At 43.3% G+C, this 25,481-nt stretch overlaps 1 protein-coding gene across 1 annotated transcript in view; it reads left to right on the forward strand.

Annotated features, from left to right (window-relative positions):
* The window catches only part of APBA2 (amyloid beta precursor protein binding family A member 2), a 212,030-nt gene that overhangs the window by 122,454 nt on the left and 64,095 nt on the right, over positions 1 to 25,481 (forward strand). Inside the window, exons 4-5 of the mRNA XM_024193111.2 lie at positions 21,739 to 21,819; positions 23,140 to 23,176. Of these exons, the coding sequence (XP_024048879.2) occupies positions 21,739 to 21,819; positions 23,140 to 23,176 (118 nt within the window). The remainder of the gene's footprint in view (positions 1 to 21,738; positions 21,820 to 23,139; positions 23,177 to 25,481) is intronic.

Below are 25,481 nucleotides of genomic sequence, written 5' to 3' on the forward strand. Positions count from 1 at the left end.
GCTGTACCTTTCTGTTCAAATATTAGGTTATGTCTACGCTACTCAGCTTTTAGTGACAGGGCTGTCGCCACAGCCGTGCCGCTAAAAGTCGCGCAGTGTAGCTGCTGTTCGTTGGCTCTCCTGCTGACAAAAATCTTCCGCCCTCAACGAGCGGCGTTTGCGTTGTCGGCAGGAGAGCGCTCCTGCCCACAATGCTCTGTTCACACTGGCACTTGTCGCGGTAAAATGTTTGTCTTTTCGGAGGGTCAGAGGAGAGTTAACTCCTCTGAAAGACAAAAGTTTTGTCATTCAGTTGCCAGTGTAGACATAGCCTTAGCCAGGAGAAAGCAGATTAGGATTTCTGGCTAGATATACAGTGATAAAGGGGTCCACTTCAGCTAAGAATGAAGTGATAAATACCTGGGGAGTGACAGAGTCAAGGGATACTCTTTATTTGCAGCAGAAGAGGTAGTCATATAGGCAAAGACATTCCTATTGAGGACAAAGCTGATGGGGTTTCACTGAGAACAGAGGGTATCAAGGCCATTAGAGTAGAAATATGTGGTGTAGCATTAATTATGCTAATACAAACCCTCACAGAAAGGAAAGGTGGGAGCAACACTTTCCAGGGACATAAAGGCAGGGTTAAAAAGCAAATCAATGTATATTTGACTAAACAAAACTTGGTGTTCAGAATTTGAACATGTTTACCACTATAAACCTTTGGGCTGATCTTGCGGTGTACTGTGCACCAATTGCACGTGTTGATCACCTTCAATTCCAATTAAAGTCAAGGAGAAATAGGATCAGGCTTCCTGCAGGGATGTGTGTGAGTATAAACGTTCTGAAATGCTGCATTGGTATTGTCAGTTCTCAAGAGCCATTTTAGGACCCTGTCCTGCAAAGGGACCTGTGTGGGTGGGCCCTGAACACCGACAATGAGCCTCGGTGACTTAATTGGGGAATCAGACAAGCATAAGGACCTGGCCATGCAGATTATTCTGCAGGCTCAGTTCTCTAAATATTTAATATAAATATATATTTTAAATAATTGATGTTTAGTTTTATTTTTAAAAGGGACCCGTGCCTTACTTGCTTATGAAAATGTCATGGCTATTATCATAATGACAGGGTATAATTCAAGTTGCCACAGATCTAGATTTTCTTTCTTTTTGGTTTGTAATTTAATGTTCTATTTTATAAGAATCAACTTTACACACACATAAGTTGGAGGTGGTCAGAAACTCTGGTAACAACAGTGCACTTGGCTCAATTACACACGTTTTGTGGGTGAACAATTATGACTTAAGTCAAGTATCTCTCATAAAGGAAAGCACTGGGGGAACTGAATGGCTTGTGGGACTGGTAATGTTAATGTGCAGTTTGTCTGGAAAATTAAACTATTACATGACTTTTTGGAAAAAATACTTTGAATTATCTGACTGTAGCCTACAGTTTGGAAGCCTCTTCAAATGAAATCAAACTGTAACCTGAAGCAGAAGAGGTTGCTGCAAAATCTGCAAACTCCAAAAGTTGCTAATACGGCTTAGCTATAAAATCTTTGCTGCTTGCTCTTGGAGCATTAATAAACAGCCCATTCAAACTGTAGCTTAGCCTCAGTCTTGTTTAATACTGCACTTACTATAGGACCTGCCCTCTTCTTCTTGCAAGGCATTCCTTGAGTGACTGACATCAGCTAGGCCCAGCCTGTTCCCCTCTGACCAGCAACTCAGTCTCTGCTCATAGTTAAGAGCTCTCTTAGGGCTTGTCTACACTGGCAATTTGCAGCGCTGCAACTTTCTCGCTCAGGGGTGTGAAAAAACACCTCCTGAGCACAGCAAGTTGTAGCTCTGTAAAGTGCCAATGTAGACAGTGCACCAGCACTGGGAGCTGCGTTCCCAGCACTGGTAGTTACGCCCCTCGTGGAGGTGGGTTTTTTTAAGAGCGTTGGGTGAGCTCTCTCCCAGCGCTGCGCTGCGACCACACAAGGCATGTTAAAGCATTGCCAGTGTAGACTAGCTCTTAGTTTCTGATATCACCGCCTGCCTGTGCTTAAGTACACAGAGCACATCTGTGTACAATGAGGGAGTTATGTTTATAATTTTTTATAAATACCATATGTACATCAGTTTAACTGTTTGATGTTGTTCTGCCTACATGCATAAGGCTAGATCAAAGGATACTGTAAGGGGAGGAACTTGTCAAGAACCAAAACAATGGCAAAGATAAGGGACTGTAATAGAGAATGTGAAGGTACCTTAGGGAAACAATAGGAGAGGGGCTATTAATTGGGGAATGTCACCAGACTGGTATTCCCTACGCTGGCAAAGTTCACTCTTCCTAAGCTAAAACTGGGATCAAAGAGTATACTAAAACCCAGGGTGGATTTGATTTAAATCGAATTGATTTAAATCATGATTTAAATCACTGGTCAGGAAGACTCGATTTAATCATGGATTTCTACATAAAAGTGCATTCTTTTTGGTTGTTATAACCTCAATACATATTCTTCACAACTCAGAGATAGATGTAGGTTTCATTTTTAGAAGGTACACACTATATATTTTTAAAGTGATTTATTTTGAAAACTTTTCAGATTAGTTTTACAGCTATATCAGAAAATGAATGATTGTTTGGTAATTGAAACAGATATTTATGAAGTCACTGGGAGGTGAGCTATCTCAAATTCAACAGGTTAATCATTAATATTTGGAGGATTTCTTGCCATGCTGTATTAGGAGGAGAAAATCACCAGACAGACATTTAAATTGTTTTATTTAACTAAAACAACAACTTTATGTATTCTGTAATTTTTTCTTCAACAGCAAACATATTATATTTTAACAAAACAAGCATATGCATTTTTGAATTTGGTTAAACATTCAAGTTTTTTAAAATCATGTTTGTTTTTGTTAAAATTGTTTTAAACTAAAATAGTTAAATGAAATATATATATTTTTAAAAACAAAAATTAAATCGACTCTGTCAGCCAGGTCAACATGAGAAACTTAAAATATTGGCTTCTGCAGCTAACTCAGTCGTCTTCACCTTCATTTTCTTTTTTGTTCATAATCTGGAAAAGAAAACCAAGCTATCCTGCTTTTTCAGGTCCCAAACAATTTCTCAATTTGGAATGAATTAGTCCAAAGGAAGAAAATATTCTTCCTACACCGGCAGAAGAAGTTACTGCTGTTAAAACAGCAGTCTCTGAATCCAAGTGTTTAAGTGACTTCCACCAGTTCACTGGTGTGACTTTCTTTAAAACATCATCAGCAAACATATATTTCTTGAATGGTTCATATTCCCAAACTGGGTCTGTTTTACGGCCTGCTGCCATTATAAGTTTTCCCTTCGAGTGAGAGAATGGTATGGTAGATCTCAAATCAATGAAGTCTCAGAGAGACCTCAAGACTTCTGGAATATGCTGCTCAAACAGTTTCACTTTTGTTTCCCCTGCCTGTCCCTCCCTTCTCACATTTATTTCCAGATTTCTTCTCCTTGTCCAGATCTATTCTATCCCCAACAATCTTCTATCCATTGAACTTTTTGAAACTTTGCACTTTTAGAGAGAGGTAAGGGATTGACTCTGTGTACACAAATTTGCACAGGGGCAATAGGGTTGAAGTCTGTTATTTCTCACCTCTATATATTATTTATTTATTTAAAAACATTTTTGCTGTTAACAAGCATGTTATCTCTGGAGACGCAAATCCACAGTTTGAGAACTGCAAAGGTAAACATCTCTGATGGTATTTTCTAGACTGTGCACTGAATCCCATTGGTAGATAGAAAGATTAACCTAAATAATCTATACAGAAGCCCCTGGAGCCCTATAAGATTGGGTCCATAATCCATGAACTATTGGAACTCATTTACAAAACTTTTCTTAAACATTACATGAATATATAAGTCTTATACTATAGAATTAGAATTTATAATCCCTATTCCATGATGAGACATTATAACTCAAGGATATATCTTTATCTTTAGACAGGTTTTTTCCCTCAAAAAGCATTTTATCAAAAAAATCTGATTTAAATAAAAAAATCTGATTTTTTTTTAATTATTGATTTTTATCCACCCTGCTAAAACCTTAAAGATGCTAGTCTAGGCAGGAAAGGGAGGGGAATGACTGAGTAGTTGACCCACTGGCTGAAAGAGTCACAGGGAGCATGTTGCATCAGGACTGTCTGCTTCTCCCTGCCAGAGATGGGGGTTAGCTGGGCTAAGAGAGAACTTACAAATGTTTGCAAAGAAAGATTAGGTTGTAGGTTAGGAGAAGTGTACAAAAAAGGCATCTTACCTTTGTAACATTGGGTGAATGAATAATGTTTTATTTGGAAGAAGCTGTTTTTGTGTCACTTTAATCAGCCAATGTCCCAGATTCTTGGAGGAAAAGAGTGCCAAACACAGCTGTTGTGTTAACACAATTGGGAAATGGGACCTGTTGCCTAGAGATCCAGTCCCAGAGTGGTTGAACTGTATCGTTCACCTCTGTGAGAAAAGTGCAGGGAGCTAGGTCTATCACTTGAGAGTGCACTTGAGTGGGACCAAAAATGATCTCAAGCACAGTGCGTCTGTAATATTAACCATGGGTTTAGGGGCTGAGGGGGAGATGCTGACTTTGACAGGGCAATTTGCAATTAACAAAAAAGAGCAATAAAAATATTACTAAAGATAAAGCAAGAGGGAAAGTGGTTTATAACTTTTTGGGTTGGGGAGCAGGGGAGAAGAAAAGGACAGGTAAGGAAAATGAATTACAAACAGCTCCCTAAAAAGCAGTTAGTGGACATATGTGGAAAAACAGGAATTTGTCCTAAACAGCTTTTAAAAGTCTGAGGGGGTTGAGCTGTTGTATTCGGATGACCAGAGAAGGAATGATATCCCAGTAGGGTGACCAGATCACCCAAGTCAAATATCAGGACGCGGGGTGGGGGGGCGTGACGGGAGGTGGCAGAGCAAAAAACAAACAAACAAACACCCCCCCCCCTTCCTCCACAAGCGCTGGAGGGAGGCCCGGGAGACGCAGGGGAAGCGCGGGGCCAGGGTGAGTGAGAGTCCGCAGGGGAAGTGCCTGGCCGGGGGCACAGGGTCTGGAGGTCTGGGGGCTGCCCGGCAAACCATGAAGCCGGTAGCGCTCGGGCAGCTGTTTTGCATGGCTGGGAGGAAGGAGGAGGGGGAATGCGGGGCGCTCAGGGGAGGGGGCAGAGTTGGGGTGGGGCCGGGGAAGGGGCAGAGTTGGGGCGGGGCCGGGGGCAGGGAGGGGCGGAGTTGGGGCGGAGAAGGGGGCGGGGCCGGGGCCCCGTAGAGTGTCCTCTTTTTTAAATGTTTTAATATGGTAACCCTAATTATGGCTGTCTGAAATCTCCACAGCGCTGGGTACTGTGGTACGGTCTCTGACAGAGCAGGGCATAGATGACGCGGGGGAGGGGTAGTATGAGGGGTCATGCTGTGGGGGAGGAAGAGGGGCTTCTTTCTCCTGCTGTGCCTGCCCCCTGACACGTTCGGCCCCTGTCCCTGGAATCTAGGCCTGGGTAGGAAGCGGAGGGGTGGGACCAGCCACTTTTCATGCCGGCTGCTCCGGGTCGCTGCTCTGTGCAGCGCAGTAGCTGCCTGAGAGCAAGCCTGGCTGGGGCGGCGGACCACCCCACCCCCTCCGCTCCCTGCCCAGGCCTGTCTGCCGGGAGTCAGGGGCTGAGTGAGCCGGAAACGTGCCAGAGGGAAGGTGCAGCGGGAGAAGGACAGGGCACCTCCCCCTAGGTAACTCTGGTGGGGCAGGGAGAGCGCGGAGGCCCCTGGCTGGGTGCAGGGCAGAGAGATTGCTGGGCAGAGGAGACATGTAGGGTGGTCACATGTTCTCCAGTTTAGATTTTGCCCCTCCAGTATGAAGAAGCACAAGTCGTCTATGGAGCAAGGATTATAATAGCTGTCTTCCACAGTTCATGCATGGGGGGAATCATTATCTTTACAGATACAGAGCTTTTAAGGCCATTTATGCCACTCCAGCCCTTCTGGGTGGCATAAAGGGCCCAGAATGGGGGGGGGGGGTGAGGATCTCAGCTGGAAAGTCTCGTCTGTCACAGTCAAAATGGAGTAACAAAACATTAGGAAACTTACTGTAAAACTTTAATACTCTACTAAAGAAGAAATGTTCAATGCTCAAAATTCATCCATCCCACTATTTTTAAGATTTTATTTGTGGAAGTGCCATTTGATGAGTCATCCAGAGCTGAACACATATAGAGATAAACAGTACCTTCTCCAAGAGGCTACAGTTAGCCTCTTTGATTAGCACTTTAGCACATTAGCACTTTGATTTCCTCATCGGTTTAGTAGTGGTTACCTTAGCTTGATGAATCCTTCCTCCCCACCCCCATATAGATCATAACTCTGTCCCCTGGATCCTAGCTCATACCAATTAAAACAAAAAGAAAAATGTACAGTGAGGGCTAAACAAAGTTTAGAAGGTGTCAGTATATCCTTTTGATTAGGTATTGATCTTATAATGTAATCTTAGATGCTGAATCAGCCGTATGGCCTTGTTTGATATTTATTATCCCATTTATGACTAGCAGACATATTGTCAGGATAATCTTTAGTGTCTCTCAGAAGTTTATTTAGATTATCTCCTGGGATGATGCCATTGTTTTCAAATTCTCATTAGTCAAAGTATTCTTTTTTTCCATCCAGGTTTATATTTTGGTAATAACTTTAAAGATGTATTTGACCTTCTCATTTAAAAATCGTTCTGACAAGTGAAATCTTTATCAGATTTAGCCCTTTGGACTTCAAAGACAGTCATAGCAATTTTTTCTTTCTTATAAAACAAACCAAACACATTAGGTCCTAGAGGAAGACCTACCTGCCATGTAAAATATTTAATCATCCCGTTGTATTTTTGTCTCTGTGAGCTTTGATTTCTCATTCACCTTTCCTCCCTAATGAGTGGATTTTTTAAAACGGTCCTTTTCAAGGGAGGATTTTCTCTCTCCTCCCTGACAAACACTGTGCCCCATTTGAGATGGATGTAACCTGCTTGCTGTGGCACTCTGTCCCCCTCTAGTGGCAGCTAGACCAGCTAGAGCAGTGGTCTCCAACATTTTTACATCCAAGATCACTTTTTGAATTTAAGGGCAACCCAGGATCTACCCCTTCCTGTCCCTGAGGCCCCGCCCCTACCCCAAAGCCCTGCCCCACTAGCTCCATCCCGCTCCTTTCTCTCTGTCCCTCTCCCTCCCAGCGCAGCGGCCACTGTGGAAAAAAAAAATTAAAAAAAAATTGGGGGTGTCGCTTTTTGCCCCCCCCAAATCTTGGCGCCCTAGGCAACCGCCAGTGGCCTCTGGAGGGGGGCAGGCAGCAGGTGGCTCTGTGCTCTGCCCCTCTCTGCAAGCACCGCCCCTGCAACTCCCATTGGCCACAGCTCCCCATTCCCGGCCAATGGGAGCTGCGGGGGTGGTGCTTACAGGCAGGAGCAGTGTGCAGAGGGAGACCCCTGCCCCCTGCCCCCTCCCCCCTCCCAACGGGGCCACACTAGCCACTTCTGGGAGCGGCGTGGGGCCGGGGCAGGCAGGGAGCCTGTCTTAGCGGCAGCCCCGCAGCACAGCCGGAGATTGTGATCGACTGGGAGATCCTCCAGGATTGATCAGTTGATTGCAATCGACTGGTTGGTGACCACTGAACTAGAGATTGATGAGCCTGTAATAGCCATGGATTAATTGACTCAAATGTATAAAGTCCAGTTTCTTCAGAGGATCTTCTGTACTTCATCAAAGAACTAGAAGAGCTACCCCATACCTTGTGCAGCTTTTGAGAAGCTTGTCCCACAGTGGTTTTGCATGTTTCCTTTAAAAGAGAAGTTCAACAAGGAGACCATCCTCAACTTTTTCAGTCTTTCATAGAGTAGAGCATAATTTAGATCTGAAAAGCATGCAGGTTTATTGTCTCTTGGTGTGCTTAATCATAGATTTCTGAACATAGTCTCAACTGGTAACCACTTTTGTACCCAGGGATCTGAGGAGAAATAATTCTATTTTACCCATTGTAATCTAACAGAAATCCTTGAGAGTTTTTTTCACTTTCAGTATGGGCTCTTATTTGGCCTATCTTTGGCATATTGAGAATGTATAATAAAGCTGGTACTTTGTTGTAATTAACCTAAAATGTTTATAAACACATAGCATATTCTCACTAATTTTAGGATTTGAAGGTATACTCCAAACTGCTCGTTGTGCCTCAACAAGTTTGAAACACACATGGAAGGAAGCAATACAAATGTCTTTCATACACATCCTTAATTAGGAAATGGGAATAGGTTTGAAGAGAGAGGATCAAATCTTTAAGGCCAAATTCCTTACAGACGCCAGTAAGGAATAAATATAAAGACAGCTGGATCTGGCTTGTGATGTTTCTTCTTTACATAAAGTGTGGAGCAAAGATACGCTTGATTATCTCACTCTAACCTGATAGTTACCCTACTGTGAAACTTCTTGGATCATCTGTGGAATGGGGCTTGTTTCAACCGACATTAAAATTAGTTAAATTATTTTTAAACAACTGCCCGGTCCAGATGTTAGAACCACAGAGTTATCGGAAGACAGCTATGCTTTCTGCCTTTCAAGAGAGGAGCCAGATATACAGTCTTCAGTGAAGCACATTGGAGTGCTAATGAGCCTTGTTTGACTGACAATCCTTTTCTCCTCAGGAAAGAGGAGGCTCTTTAATCTGTGAAGATTCCCTGACTTGCAGAGATGGAGGCTTCAAACCAAGTGTGTTTTGGGAATGGAGTTTTTTCTTTAAACAGTCAGCAGCAATATACTGTAGAAGATTATTCAGTGTAGGCAGATTTTTCAAGGTTTTAGTTTTCAGATCAAATCTAAAACAGCTGCTTAGATGCATTGCTAGGGGGAGAAAACCTTTCAGTTTTACTAGATATCAGGAGGGGATGGTGTGTGTTTGTTTTTAACAAAGAGATTTACCACATTTTTAAATCCTGACTTGACCTAAATGAGAACAATCCCTGATATCTTCTGTGAAACTACATGAATTCTGGGTTAACAAACTTTGCTATGCATGGGTTTCAAGACCATCTGAGGTAAAATTTCAGTACATGCCGCCCCCCAGCCCAGAGAACCTGTATTGTGGAGTGGAGGGGTGGCAGATGTAGCACTGACCAGCAGAGCTGGAGGATCCCTTTCTCCTGGGACTTGTGGTGGGAGGTGCTGGCAAGGGGCTGTGGGCAGAGGGCTCTGGTTCAGGAGTCAGGGGAGTGGGGGACTTGGGGTCTTCCTGCAGAGGGGGAATGGAGTGGAGGAAGAGCAAATCATAGGGTGAGGTGGTTTTCACGCTGTCTGGAGTGGTTCATGACCATGAGGGTCAACTGGTTGTATGTTCTGTAATTAGATTTCACCAGCCCAGTAACAAATAGGAACTCCTGAAGCACTATCATGGTCTTACCATGGAGTTACAGACAGTCCCCTTGTACACTCCAGTCTATCTTGCCACCCAGGCAACCTGGACTGAGTTGTAGTTGGTTGCCATATACCAAAGATCATAAAAGATTCCAGTTCCAAGTCAGTTTGTACCTCAGGGTATGGCTACACTTGCAGCTCTACAGCGCTGTGAGTTAAACCTGTCTTCGTACAGCTGAGTAGGGAAAGCGCTGCAGTCTGTCCACACTGACAGCTGCCAGCACACTATCTTGGCCACATTTGCAGCATTTGCAGTGGCATTGGGAGCGGTGCATTCTGGGCAGCTATCCCAGCGTTCAAGTGGCTACAATGTGCTTTTCAAAAGGGGCGGGTGGGGTGGAGTGTGACAGGGAGCGTAGGGGGAGAGAGAGTGGGTTTTTGGAGTGCCGACACTGTCAGCACCCTGCCTTGCAAGTTCCGATCCCCCTCCCTCCTCCACCCCTCTCTTACTCACTGAAAGCAAACAGCAGCTGTTTGTTTTTTTCTCACAGACCAGATAAGCAGCCACTGGCCGAAAGGGGCCTCCCCACCCCGCGCACCGCCTCTCTCTTCAAGCAAACATTAGCTGTGGGCGTTCCAAAGGGAGCCCCCCTGCCTGCCTCTACTCATACACAGCAAACAGTAGCTGTGTTTGTTTTTTTGATAAGCAGCTCCCTGAGCGTCCGAGTTCACAACAAAACAAAGAGAGGCATCACAACAAAACAAGGAGAGGAACCTTCACTTAAAAGGATTATGGGGAGTTTCCGGAGGTCAATCACTGCGTAATAAGGTTACTCCCCATTTACACTGGAGCACCAGCGTCTCAGCCACTCCGCAACAGCTGTTATTCCTCTCGGGGAGGTGGAGTACCTGCAGCGCTGTAGCCACAGAGATACAGCGCTGTAAGTGCCCTGCCAGTGTGGACGGGGAGTGAGTTACAGCGCTGGGGGAGGCTTTATTGCGCTGTAACTCTCAAGTGTAGCCAAGGCCTCAGATTTCACACTAAAGACAATGCTTGTAGCCAATCCTACAGTTAACTAAGAATTTATTAACTAGGAAAAAGAAACAAGCTATTTACAGGTTAAAGCAGGCAACATATACACACAAATGAAGTAGTCTATTATTCCAAAAGGTGACAGAGTTGTAGTAATCTGTCAGCATTGAATGTCTTTTAGGGCTAACCCAGATTGACCCTTGGGATCTCTGCTTCTCTTTCCTAGCTCCAGCCCTGAGAGAGCCCAAAGAGATGAATAATTTTCATGTCAGCTACCTATATTTCCTTCTTCCAGAATTCACACCGATGGGATGAGCTTCCTTGCATGTCGCACCTTCGCAGAGCTGAGGGGGCCATTTAACCCAGTCTTTGCATCATGATGTTTCACAATGGCCCACTTAGTTTTGATAATCCTTTGTGATGGGCTGGGGAACACCCCTCCCTGGGTTCACAAGTTCAGAGCGGGCATTTTTACAGTTATGAAGCAAAACGTACGCATTACATTATAGCATGGGATACAGACATTACAAATAAGATTAATATGCAGCAACTTACAAGCATTTTATAGAGTCTAAACTCATATTTACAATTCTAACACCTATTGTGAACAATACTAACATACAGGTGAGCTGGTTTGGTTTCCAGCTATGAATTTGTCAGTGCTTTGCTGACGCCTATAGCCCTGGCAAGAGCTGGCATCTGGTCTACCAGTGTCACAGTGGAGCTTCGGTCTGTTTTGTGGCTGAGGTTGCTCCTGGGCTTGTGGGGGCTCCCCTGAGCCACTGAGGTCCAGAGACTGTGAAAGGGAGGGGGATTGGGGAAGCAGACCTCTCTGTCTCTCTGACATACTCGTGTGCACACACACACCATACACACGCCCACCCCCACCATAGGAGAGGGATAGCCCAGCTAGCTACATTTAGAGATGTTGGGGAGAACAGTGGCAGTGGGTGTCTGGGAAGGTGCAGGGGATTTGGGGATAGTGTCTACAAGGGAGTTTATGTGAGAGGTGTGGGGGGATGCTGGGTACCTGCAGGAGGTGAGGAGGCAGGGGCACCCCAGTGCTCTTCCCCCCCATCCCCACACCTCTCTCACCCTGCCCAGCCCCCCTACCTCTTGCTGGCCAAGTCCAATGAGATGGGAGGCTCCACTGTAACTGAAGAGGAAGAATTGAGAAGGAATATATCAAGACAGTTAATTTTTAAAACTACTCCAATTTAATTATATTAATCGTAGTTGAAAACTTAAGGCCAACATTTTCCAATCAGGGTGTCTAATGTTATATTGCAGAATCTAGGTAGAAATGGTTTGATTTTTAGAGGTGTCGGTCCCCATCTTGCAATGGGAGGCACAGATGAAAATTGGGCCACTCTTAGCGCTTGTCTACACATGCGGTGGTGCAGCTGAACTGATGTAGCTGTGCCGCTGTAGCGCTTAGTGAAGACGCTATCTAAGCTGACTGGAGAGCTTCTCTTGGGCTAGGGTGATTTAGGGAGCTGATACAGGGTATTCTGGAGGGAAAAGCTAGGACCAGCCCAGTTCTGTCAGAAAGTGTAGGCTGAAGTTTACATTGTAGAGGTGTTTCTATAGCCAAAGCCCAGAAATGGAGGGGATTTGGACTGTCCATGTGTTCTGTTGAGGACAAGGTAGAGACTTCATTCATGGGAGATTCAGTTTAGGCGCCGGAGTTAGACTGTTGTGGGCACTGTTTTCAAATTAAAAATTTAAAATGAATGGCCGACATTTTCAAAGGGCAGTTACTAGAGTGAGTTATAGTGCATGAACAGTCGTGCCACTTCCCCACAGAGTTCTGCCAGTGTATTACAGATCCACACTGTTTCACTCCTGCTCCTCATGTCCTGGATCTCTGCTGCTCTAGTCTAGTTGTGTGGAGGATTTGTGGTATCAACAAATATTCACTAGGGAAGATGAAAAGACTACAGACTTACTTCCACATCTGACCATATCAAAATTTGAACCTATGTCTCCAGAATGCAGGAAAACCACTCTGTCATTTATCTCATGAATGAATTTAATTTTGTGGTTTGCTGAAGAGTGCACATTCAGTACTGGCATCCAACAGAATAAGCTGCTTTTTTGTAATTATTTGTGTTTGTTTCCCCTTTGTTGTAGACATGCACAGTATAATTAGAATTGATTAATACTATCACTGCACTCCTAGAGCATTTCAGAAACTAAAGCAGCTCTGGGTATTTGTATTTCATAAAGAAAAGCATCAGCGAGTATCCTTTGGAATAGTCTCAAGCTTTGTTCCGGTAGCTCGTTTATTCAAGCAAGTTCTAATAAAAACATGCACGACTGACTGAAATGAGCTATGCCTGATCGTTCATTCAAAAGATCTCTTCCAACAAGTCTAAAGTAGGAGGCAGTAAGTGCACTGCAGTGTGTCTGCATTTTGACATGTTTTTTTTAGCACAGAGTTGGTACCCATAATGCCTATTTGTATCCAGCCTGACAGTTACTTTGACAGCTCCAAAGATGCTCATTTAACTTCTACCAGGACCAGTTGTTTCAGGTTTGAGTACATGAGAACAAAAATTCAGTCTTTAGGATGATTAGATTACTCAGTTGGTTACTGCTTTCCTGTTGAGCAGAGCTGGGTGAAGAATGGTAAATCTGTTTTCTGCGGAGAATTTCGAGATTTTTGAAATTTGCTTTCATTCTGATTCAGAATGAAAACCAAAAATGTTGAAATTCTCTGTGAAACAACTGCACAAAGCCAAGCAGGGCACCAGGTGGAGAGCCCAAGCTCCAGAGCGGCCTGCCCAGCATTCTGCCAAGGAACTGCAAGCCTGGGAGCTGTAACTTCCTGGCTCCCGGGTTGTCCAGCCATCAGGCTACTGAAGAGCTGGAAGCCCTGGGTCCCTGGGAGTCCAGCAAGCTCACAAGAAACCATGAGACCCTTGCCTAGTGTTTTGGAAGAATTTTGTTGAAATTGAAATGGTCCTTTGGAATGTTTCTATTTTGGTAAATCTGGTGGAAAAAATGCTAAATGTTAATTTTTTTGAACAGCTCCACTCTTAACCGAATGTAACATCAGGAAATACCATCACTCCAAACCCTAATCCCTCATTTTAGTTGCTGCTCTTTGGAACTACAGAAATATTTCTTTCCATTTTTTTCTGTCACTTCTGAAATGTGCTGCTACTTGTTAGAAATTGCTATATAACTAATGGAAACAGTGACAGCAGTTGAAGTTGCTTGATGGCTGGCCATTATTCCATGATAAAAAAAATGTCAACAGTCAGAAACAATCTTCTTCAAAAGTCTGTGCTTAAATGTATCTTGGTAGATCAGATTACATTTGTCTGATTGACTGAGTTGCATAACATGGCTGAAATGGTCGCTTAGTGTAGTCTAAATGCGGCATCTCACTAATGGTGTGTTGAGCAGTTCTCATTCAATATCACCAGCATCCATTAGAGGAAATGATTAAGTCAATTTTAGGGCTTATGAAAGGTGCCAGATTGACTGTCTAGTCTTCAGCTGTCTAGTGTGTGTTCTAACACTGTGCTGGACACTGATTCATTACTGGCTCAGAGGATTAACCACCAACACCACCTCCTTTGGTACTCTGGAAGTTCCTCAGATGCCTCCTATGAAGTCAGGCACAATCCTTCATAGACTGGGAGAGCTGGAAAAGAGTAGGACCTACTGGGGCATGGCTGCAGGCCATCACGTACAAGATTAGCCAGATCTCCCTTAACTGACAAGTACAGTAACTCCTCACTTAAAGTCATCCCAGTTAACGTTGTTTCGTTGTTACGTTGCTGATCAATTAGGGAACATGCTCGTTTAAAGCTGTGCAATGCTCCCTTCTAACGTCATTTGGCAGCCGCCTGCTTTGTCCACTGTTTGCAGGAAGAGCAGCCCGGTGGAGCTAGCTGGTGGGTGGTTGGAACCAGGGTGGACTGACAGCCCCCTATCAGCTCCCCGCTCCCCTAAGTTCCCTGTGCTGCAGCTGCCCAGCAGGCTAGCAACTGCAGCTGTCCCTCCTCCCACTGCCATGTGCTGCTCCTGCCCACTGCCTTGGAGCTGCTCCCTGAGACTCCTGCTTGCTGGGGGGGTGGGGGAGAAGAAGAGGGGGGCTAATGTCCAGGTGTCCCCCTTCCCCCTGCTCCTGCACCCCGCTTACCCCATCTTCCATAGAGCAAGGGGGGACACACGGCAGGGAGCTTCCAGGCAGCAGCAGCTGCTGTCCGGTCTCAGCTTGCTGATCTAGTTAACAAGGCAGTGTACTTCTGACCTCACTCTTTATACTTAAAGGGGAAATGCACATCTCTCTCTCTCTCTCTCTCTCTCTCACACACACACACACACACACACACACACACACACACACACACACACAGTGTGTCTCTGTCTGCCCTCCCTCCTTTCCTGCTGCCTTGTAGAGTGTGAGAGTTAACCCTTGAGGGTTCAGCCAATTGCTAGATCATCATTTAGCAGTAAGGCATTCCCTGGAAAATATCCCACCCTCTGACTCCTCCACCTCAACCAAGCTTCACAATCATCATCATTGTGTACCAGTATTAAATTGTTTGTTTAAAACGTATAGAGTGTGTGTGTGTGTATATACATATATAGTCTTTTGTCTGGTGAAAAAAATTTCCCTGGAACCGAACCCCCTCATTTACATTAATTCTTATGGGGAAATTGGATTCGCTTAACATCGTTTCGCTTGAAGTCGCATTTTTCAGGAACATAACTACAACATTAAGTGAGGAGTTACTGTATCATGGCATATTTTGAATGTTTAGGATAAAGATAACCATATCCATTTCCATATGCAGAGGAACTAGAGGCAGGGAGAGGAGAGAAACATTGCAGGTAGGAATTGAAATACTTAGGACCAAATTTTCAGAGCCCTTCAACCTGGCCAATGAAATTTCCCACAGAGTTTTTTTGCACTATTTGCCCAGCTACCCAATTGTGCATGCAAAATATTCATTTATATACGCAAATGCATGTGGCAGTACTCGCAATTCTGGCATCCATGACTAAAAAGGTGACCTGAAAACAGGCCCAGCTTTCAGTCAGAAATTGCTTACCTTGTGTGCGTATGTATGTTGGTGCACAAATCTGGGGTTCTTATGCACACTATCTAGGTGGTAAAATGAGAGGGCCACACGTGGTCCATCTCAGAGAAGATGCTTGGAAAAAAATGTTCTACTGGAGAAGGCCCTACTGTCCAGCTTGTCAGTTGTGTGCATTTTTACAATACAATAATATGTTAATGGAGAGGAAGTGGGGGGGCATGAAATTGCACAGCCCTTCATCACGAAAGCATTTGGATCACAATAAATGACAATTTGTTATTAAAAAAGCCTCCCAAATTAACGTGACAGTATGGTTAATAGGAACTTTGCTAAAAATAATGTTCCGCCTATGTTATCTGCTGAATAAGAAAGAGTTGATTAAGGGGGAAAAGAGCTTTTTTAGCCTGTGTGTACAAACAGCGGCAGTTTGTAGCAAAAGACATTGATTAAATATTAGGGGCTCTATCCAACGGAAAATATCCACCACTTTCCAGGCTCCATCAGGCTGCAAATGTTCCAAATGTTGGCTTCACCGCAGGATTGGCAGTGCTGGAGACTGGTCAGCTGCTCTGTAAAGCTTGCAAGTTTGTTGCGAAGAAGGGGTATTGCTGAACTGCTAGGGTTGGAAGATAGTTAATGTGATAAATTCCCTATTCTCAGTAAGTCTACCACACCTTTCACTTATTACCCTAAAGATGGACACAGCTCTGTTGCCTCATTATGGGGGGAGGAATAAGAATATTTAAGCTGTCAGAGCTGCCTTCCTTGAAGTTGGGAGTTTCTTCAGTTCTGCAAATTGTAACCCACGGCTGGTTTTGTTTTGTTTTGTTTTTGTTTGGTGTGAGGAATCTTAATTCTAATGAAATCCCTTCTGCTCTTTGGCTGACAGCTCAGCCTGGAAGGGATCTAGCTATGTGTTCCCTTTGGTATTTTCCCATTTACCTACAGGTAAAACCCTGCCTCCTCACATCATTTAACTACATGCAGCTAGTGTTTTGATATTTGGTCTATCTGGGGTTCATTAAAGAGTGGGAGAGACTCCGTTTACCTGACAGAGGAGACTTGCTCATCATAACTATACAAAGCCATTTGAAGGGGTCGGATTTGGGGATAAACCCTGTATTTTATACCTTTCATTTTTCTATAATCACACCAATTGTGTTGCACAGCATGGCACTATGCTATTATGATGCTGTCATTTTTAAAATGTTTTGAATAGACTCTTTCATATGTAGCAAGTTCAGCAGAGGAGGGCTAAAAATAGTCAGTCTGGTGGTAAGAGAGTATATTGGTGTCTTCTGTTTTGAGGAGGAGAAAAAGGGTATTCCTGCTGTCTTTCTGGTAAGTGCTTTTCAGGTATGCCTTTGAAGTTGGGGAACAGAAAGGGAAAAAAGCTTGAGACAGGTCTATATAAACAAGCTCATAATTCATTTATACTTTAAATCACTTTTAAATATCAATATTTATAGTCATATAGCCTTCTTCTGGATTGTTGTATGTGCCATACTGCAATTTGTTAATGGGGATTAACTGAACTCCAGGAGAACAATTCTTAAATGAGGATATCTGAACAGGATGTCCAAATCCTGTTTTTGCTTAAACATATTGTCACTTTGGTACATGAATGGGCATCTTACATGTCTAAATCGTGATTTGAGTGTCCAGATGGGGGGCTGGGATATCTTAAGACACCTATGTAAGAAGAGTAAGTCCCCAGTCTTTACTTGGTAGAACTTGTTCTCTTTAAATCAGACTCTCTCTGACAAGTCTGTAACATTGTAATCCAGTTATTAAATGAGTTATGATCATAATAGATCCCAGATTTCCAGTTTGGCTGTTGGTCCTGTCATGTTACATTAATAACTCCCATTCAGGTGGATAATGCTTTATAATATTCTTCAGTTGTGGGTAGTTTCCTCAAATTTCATTTTCTAAGGATTATAGCTTTAGCTGTCTGTCACTTACTTCCGCTATCAATGCAAACTTGAAATTCTGTAAATTAACATTAAGAAAACAGGTGTATCCAGTAATGTCTGTGTTAGTAGTGGAATTGAAGACCTTTCAGCTCTGGTCTACACTGGGGGGGGGGGGGGTCGACCTAAGATACACAACTTCAGCTACACGAATAGCGTAGCTGAAGTCGGCGTATCTTAGGTCGACTTACCTGGCCGTGAGGACGACAGTGAGTCGACTGCTGCCGCTCCCCCCGTCGACTCTGCTTCCGCCTCTCGTGAGCTGGAGTTCCGGAGTCGACGGGGAGCGCGTTCGGGGATCGATTTATCCACGTCTAGACGAGACACGATAAATCGATCCCCGAAAGATTGATCTCTATCCGCCGATCCGGCGGGTAGTGAAGACCTGCCCTTAGACTCTTTTATGGAGTCCTCCTGGAAAATCTAATTCTAATATTGCTTTAGCATCTGTCTGCAGTTGACTCAGTCTCAACCTGCTTTGCATTGGTCAACTCCCTTATCTCCTTCCATATAAGTAAGACTACTTGGTTTCCAGCTCTAGGTATGTATGAAATATGTGGGCAACTGAGCCTAACTTGCACTTTCTACACAGTCTTGTCCTGTGACATCTAAATCAAAGGCTAAATGTTTTGCCCCTTTGAGGAGAAGGAGGTCCTGGAGTTGTGGCAGCTCTTCTTCCCCGCTCCTCCTGGAGAGGAGTACCTTTAGAGACCACCCCTTAGTATCAATGCTATAGCTGCTGCTGCTCACCCTACTTGCAGGAAGAGCGTGAGGCCTAGAAACTCCTCAAACTCCTCCTCCTCTTTTCACTTCAGATTCCTCTGCCTGGTGAGTCCTCAATTCATCAGCCAATGAAGAGGCATGGGAGAGCACTGCTCCCCTAGGCCAAGAGGTAAGAAGAGGATAGAGTGGTCTCCTGTTCTTTAGCTGGATTGCTTCCCCCTGCTCCCACTGTCCCCTTTGCACCTGTATGTAAGCCCAAACTCCGAAAATTGATCAGATATGGAACATGACAGTTAATCAAACTGATAAACAAAAAATGCAGGTAGAAGAATCATTTGCACCCAACATCCTGTGTAAATAAAACTGTGGAGCGGGACTCATAATTATTTAAAGGGGTCACTGGAAAAACTGTAGTCTTCATGCATAGAGACTAAGTAGTAAATAAAGACACATTTATGAGTGCAGGTAATATATTTAATAGAGAGGTGGTATAAAGGATCTCTACAGGTTATGGATTCTGCATAATGGGGTTCTGATCTCAGTCATAGCCTCTACAAACTAACACATAACATACACGGTAAATATGTGACTGCAAACATTAAAGGAATGAAGTAAACCCAAGGTCCCTTCTGAAAACAGCAATTTCAGTAAATGACTACTATAAATAATTTAAAAATTAAAGAAGTCTCATCTAAATGATGAAATAGTTAGATCTAACATTAGGATAGTATGGAATTGTATATGAAATTGAGCATAACTACCATCAAAGGGGATTTTTGTATAAGAGCCACATCTGATTAACTAATGTCCAGCTGTATCTTTTTATATTAGGCTTTATTTCTTGGAGTATATAGCCATCTCAAATCTAATTTACTACACTGAGTATATGCTCACCAAACCAATTCAATGTTATTCTAACCCAGTTCATTTGTTACATGCTGATGCATTTTTCAGTTCAGCCAAGTGTGCAGTAATCAGAACTGACAGTCTTTTTAAAATAAATAAATTAAAATTTTTAAATGCTCTTTCACGTACTTGAACCAATATATTTACTGTCATTCTTTTTTACAAATTGATATATTTCCATTACAGTCATATCATTACCCCTGCTTAAAGCATTTCTGATCTAATCCCAGTATTTTAAAAAAGATTTGGCTATGATAGCTGTGATGTTCTGACTCTGTGGATATTTGTTCACCCATATTAACGTATTTCACTGCACATCAGCACATATTGTACCATATTAGTTTAACCATCCAACATAATAAGATTTGTCTGGTCTCAAACAGAAAAGAATTTATAGACATTAAGAGACTGTAGTAAGCTTCTTGACTATCATAGCTATGTACAGTATCTAGCTCAACGTCGCCCGTGGAGCTTTATGAAGCTCCCCCCAGAACTCTTGATAGTGTGAGCAGTTCAGGCATTTGTTTCCTGAGACTATCATGTTTTCTTGGAAGGAGTCTTGGACTATACCCTACCGAGTTGCCATATCTGAAAATCAAGCTAATGAGAGTGAGTTTTAAAGGAACTTGTGTCCCCTACAGTAGTACTACAGAGTCAAGTTTTTGCCCTGCTGACTGACTATTATCCGTCCAGGGAAAAATTTGTCCCTGACTCAAAGATACAAACTCTTTCTAGCCTACAGCTACATTTTGGTATGGAGGCAGTCAGTGAGAGGGGCTAAGCAGTTCAGAAATCACCTTTCACACTGCCACCTGGAAATAATAACAAACTGGCAATATTTTGCATTTACATAGCATTCTAAATCCAAAGATCTCAAAACAGTTTACAAACCTTAATATGAAGCTGCACAACACCACTTTGAGGCATGCAAGTATTATTCCCTTTATACATACGGGAAATCGAGACACAGAAATTAAGTGACTTGCCAAAAATTATACAGAGGATTTGTGGCAAAGTCAGAAATACAATTTAGTTTTCTAGATTTCTAAAAATAGAACCTGAATCTGAGTCGTGTTGCATAGCCCTGCAACAATCCTGGCCTGGCAACTGAGGAAGAGGGTTGTCCCTTGTACCAGCAGACTGTCAGGGCTCCACAGCATATATCAGAAGTGGGGGAAGGGTTCTGCTCATGAGAAAAATGGGATTACAAAGGGAATGATCTGAAATGCTTTGCAGTTCCTTGATGTGGAGCTTGAAGATTTTGCAGGCCGGTAGCCCTGCTGCCACTATGCCAGCATTCTCCTTAGGATTTGCGTGGCCTAAAAGGTTGTAGATATGATGACGGGGGGAATCTGTCAAAGTTATGGTTCCCTTTCTCAGAGCTGAAATATCCATTTCTGTGAGGCCGCTCACCACTCTATTGATTTTTGCATGCCATTGAGTGCCCCCAACTCCCACTGTGGTCAAAGGGTGTTGAGGCCACTCAGCAACTTGTAGGAGACAACCTTCACGTTCGAGGGTCAGGCCGACGAGGGCCCTACAAAATCAGAATAAGGTGATACTAAAAATAGAATCAAGCCCTCTTTCTTATTTCTATAACACTCAAATTAAACTGCTTTTGTGACCTGGCGCTGGGATTTTAGCTTTCGTTTATGCATATTGTATGAAATTCACCACTGTGCATAGGGCAATCATGAGTACAGCCCTGCAAATCCGCAGGTATCCGCTTCATCATGGATGTGGATATCCAGGGACCATTTTTGCGGATAGTGGATCGGATGCAGATACAACTGCGCAGGACTCTACTCACCTGCTCGCCGCCCCGCTTCCTGTTGAGCAGCTTGGGCCCCTCGGGCAGCACCAGCATCCCCACCCTTGCCCGGCCCAGCAGCACTGGTTGCACTCCCAGTCGCGGGCCTGGGCTGCTGGCAACTGGGCAGCAGGGACCACCCCCGGCCATGGGAATTGGAGCAGGCAGGGCCCCGGCGCCCCACCTCTCCACCCCACTGTGATGCAACACACACTGCTGCTTCCATGTGCCAGGGCTTGTGAGCCCCCAGGAGCAGCATGTGATGCGATGCCCCTTCCCACCAGTCCTCCCCCTCTGCACCGCTCCTCCTCCTCAAGACCCTGCCCCTGTGCTGCCCCTTACCTCCAGTCCCCACCCTCGCGCTGCCTTTTCCCTGCAAGACCCCACCCCCCCCAGTTGCTTCCCCCCCCTCCCCTGTAGCTAGCCCTTGTGAGATGGCTTGCTTCTGCAGGTGTGGATGTGGATACAGGTAAAAGACAGCTAGTGGCTCGCTGGTTGGATCGAGGATTGATCCTAGCGGATGCAGATCGGATGTGGATCCACATTTTTGTATCTGCGCAGGGCTCTAATCATGAGGCCTATGCATCACTTACGTCCCCTTAAGACCTATTTTGAATGCTTGAGAAAAACAATATAGACTTGGTTTATCTGAACTACTTTTGTTTCAAACACATAGTGGCTGCACTATGGATTGGGTGTCTTCCTTTAATGCAGATGACATTTTTGGGCACTTTTTATCTTCAATCAGTAACGTTCAAGGAAACATCTAGCCTGCTGATTATTTTCTTTGTGATTTATTTAGGAGAGGGTTGAAAAGGAATGAAAGTGTTTCTCTGATTCCTTACAGGTGTGCAATGGTTTAGAACAGCCAAGGAAACAACAACGTTCTGACCTAAATGGACCAATTGACAACAATAATGCACCAGAGGTAAGCACCTTAGGCCCCTATTCTCCCTCCTCCCCCAAAATTTCTCCCCACCATGGGCAGCAAATATTTCATTAAATGGGGAGGATGACCTAATCTCTCTCTCGCTCTCTCTCAAATAATAGCAGCTTCCATGACTGCATGTTTCTTGCGGCTCACAAAGCTTCCATGAACCAGTAGCGGCACCAGTCCTAAAATGTTCAGGTGATATAAGGAGACTTCAGAAATTCTTTTTTTGGGGGCCATTGGAAAGTAAGGGCAGCATCAGAATGTGGCTGGTTTCCTCTCCATCTCTTTCTTGTGTGAAATTGCTGCATTTGGAGTCAAAGGATTGCTAAAATTCCTGTAGGAATAATATCTCTGTGAATAATCCCTACCAACTGATCCACACATCACATCGTTCACAGCTGAAGGCCCAACTGATTCACAACCTTACAAGTGGCCTCTGTGGTGAGCTGTGAACCTACTCAGTCAGCTGCGAAAAAGATGCTGTGATAGACACCAGAGATGGGCTAGTGGCACTGAATAATGGAGCAAAGAAGGAGTCTAAGAATGCAGCGAGGATGTGCTTGGGGCCAGGCATGATGACTTAAAATCTGAGGGGTCTGTTATCTCAAAAGTGCACAAGGGAGTTATGGTAGTAGTAGCCTGTAATGTAAATGAAGACTTGCCCATACAAAAAGCCCTCTTCCATCATTGGGGAAATTAACCCCTATATTGAAGATCTTAATGCTCAAACTGATATAACATTGCCAACAAGGGAGTCTATGAACTGAACTTCCATTGAGTAGTATTAAAGTAGCATCTAGGACCCCCAACTAAGATAAGAGATTATGCTAGGCACTGTACCAATACAGAGAGGGTTCCAATATAGACCAAGACTCTAGTTTTGTTTAGTATACCTCTACCCTGATATAACGCGACCTGATATAACACGAATTCGGATATAACGCGGTAAAGCAGTGCTCCAGGGGGGCAGGGCTGCGCACTCCGGTGGATCAAAGCAAGTTCGATATAACGCGGTTTCACCTATAACGCGGTAAGATTTTTTGGCTCCCAAGGACAGCGTTATATCGAGGTAGAAGTGTATTTTATTTTTTTAATTACAGACCCATGAAATTAATTAATGGTATTTAAAAACATTGTACTGTCTAAATAGCAGCCATGTAAAACCATAAAGAGAAAATTAAATATTTTTTTAAGAATTCAGTATAAAAATGGATCTTTCATTATATTAAATATAATAGAAGTTATCCTTTATGGTCTGAACTTGATTTTGCTGTTTTGATAGTTATACAGTGCATTATTTTTACTTCCCAACAGACAAAGAAAGTGTCTTCGTTTCCAAGTTTTGTTGATGGTAAGTAAATTTGACTGTATTCTAAGGTTACAGTAATAAAACAATATACTAAAAAACCCACAAAAAATCCAAGATTTTGCAACTGTAAAGTTTGAGTAAGAAATAAGCATAATATATTTATGCACAACATATACCTTATGTATAAGCCGGTAAAGTTCTCACCATGTTCTCAACAGAGCATATATGCAGTGAATAATGTTCAAACCTATCCCTTCTTTAGGTTCGGCTTAACCGAGCTATCCATAAAAAACACAATGTAAATTTCAGCCTAAACTTTGTTCCCAAACTTGGCTGGTCCTTGAATTTTCTCTGCAGAACAAGTCAGTCCCAGACTGTAATTCACTCTTCTTCTCACAAAGAGTCTATCTGTTCTCATACCTTGGTTGGAGCTAATTGAATCCATGTGAGAGTTTGAATCGGAAGTAATGACACTGCTTCCATGCATGTTCAGACAGCTGATACAGGAAGGCTCAACACAGGAGGCTGCCATCTTTAAATATGCTGGTCAATTTAGTTTCATTATTCACATTGTTCCCCTTAAATTAGGGAAAATGTCTAGCCTGATTCAGTAAAATATTTGTACATATGCCTAACTTTAAGCACATAACTTCATTGTGACTACTCAAAGTTAGGCCTAAAGTTAGGCACATTAGGCTTAAGCACTTTGCTGAATGAAGGCTTTAGGTATCACTTTAATAACCAGCTTAAACACTGGCAAATGACGTTAATAGACTTTAAAACCAAAAGGGACCATAATGATGATCTAGTCTGACCTCATGTAACAAAGCCCGATGCCAACTCTGTCCACATATCTATTCAAGTGACACCATCATAGGGCCTAATCACATCAGCCATACCATCAGGGGCTCGTTCACCTGCACATCTACCAATGTGATATATGCCATCATGTGCCAGCAATGCCCCTCTGCCATGTACATTGGCCAAACCGGACAGTCTCTACGCAAAAGAATTAATGGACACAAATCTGACATCAGGAATCATAATACTCAAAAACCAGTGGGAGAACACTTTAACCTGTCTGGCCATTCTATGACAGACCTGCGGGTGGCTATCTTAAAACAGAAAAACTTCAAAAACAGACTCCAACGAGAGACTGCTGAGCTGGAATTGATATGCAAACTAGACACAATCAACTCAGGGCTAAATAGGGATTGGGAATGGCTGAGCCATTACAAACATTGAATCTATCTCCCCTTGTAAGTATTCTCACACTTGCTTCTTATCAAACTGTCTGTACTTGGCTACCTTGATTATCACTTCAAAAGTTTTTTTTTTTCTCTTACTTAATTGGCCTCTCAGAGTTGGTAAGACAACTCCCACCTGTTCATGCTCTCTGTATGTGTGTATATATATCTCCTCGATATGTTTCACTCAATATGCATCCGAAGAAGTGGGTTGTAGCCCACGAAAGCTTATGCTCTAATAAATTTGTTAGTCTCTAAGGTGCCACAAGTATTCCTGTTCTTTTTGCGGATACAGACTAACACGGCTGCTACTCTGAAACATGTATAACACAGAATGTCAAGTGATTCCTGCATCCAACCCATGATGTCTGGTTGAGCTAGAACATCTCCCTTAGAATGAATGTCATCTACACAATCACTTTCTTGCATATCAATCATATGTTGATCACAGTGGGTACAAGGTTCACTTAGTTGCATACTTTCTATTTATCCTGATTTTTTCCAGATCGACAACCTTGATGATTTCTTTATTAAAAGATTATCTTTTACTGGAAAGAAAAAAAAACAATCAATACTCCTCCTCTCGTGAGTTTTGAATTACAGAAGTAATAAATATATGATACTTACCTTTGCAGAAGACAAAAGGGAACTACAGTTTTCAACTGAAAAAACACCCACTTGTCAGAACAAACATGCATATTAAGACCTGGTCCTAAAGGGTTGGATGCCCAGTTTAAACGCTGAAAGATGAGCTCTTCAGGTTTTATGTTATTTAGATTAATTTCCCTGCAGATAGCTGAAATATCATCTCAAGCATGACTTGAGAGGATTTTACTTGTTAATTCTATTATGCTGACACATACAGTTCTTTTCCCCTGTAGATCATAGATCTTAAAGAATTCAATTTTTAAGACCAGTCCTTCCCCAAGAACAATGTATTTTCATTTAGAAATATACACTTCTTGGGCAGACTTTTCCCAACTTCCTGATCTCACTGGCTTGAGCAGCAGCTTCTGTTTTCAATAGCCTCCTTGACAGACCATGCAAATGGCAAGTTCAAAGGCTACCTGTGATGGTTCCCTGGATTATCCAGGGCTGTG

The sequence above is a fragment of the Terrapene carolina genome, unplaced genomic scaffold (genome assembly GCF_002925995.2).
Source record: "Terrapene carolina triunguis isolate 2854851 unplaced genomic scaffold, T_m_triunguis-2.0 Scaffold67, whole genome shotgun sequence".
Classification (NCBI taxonomy): domain Eukaryota; kingdom Metazoa; phylum Chordata; order Testudines; family Emydidae; genus Terrapene; species Terrapene triunguis.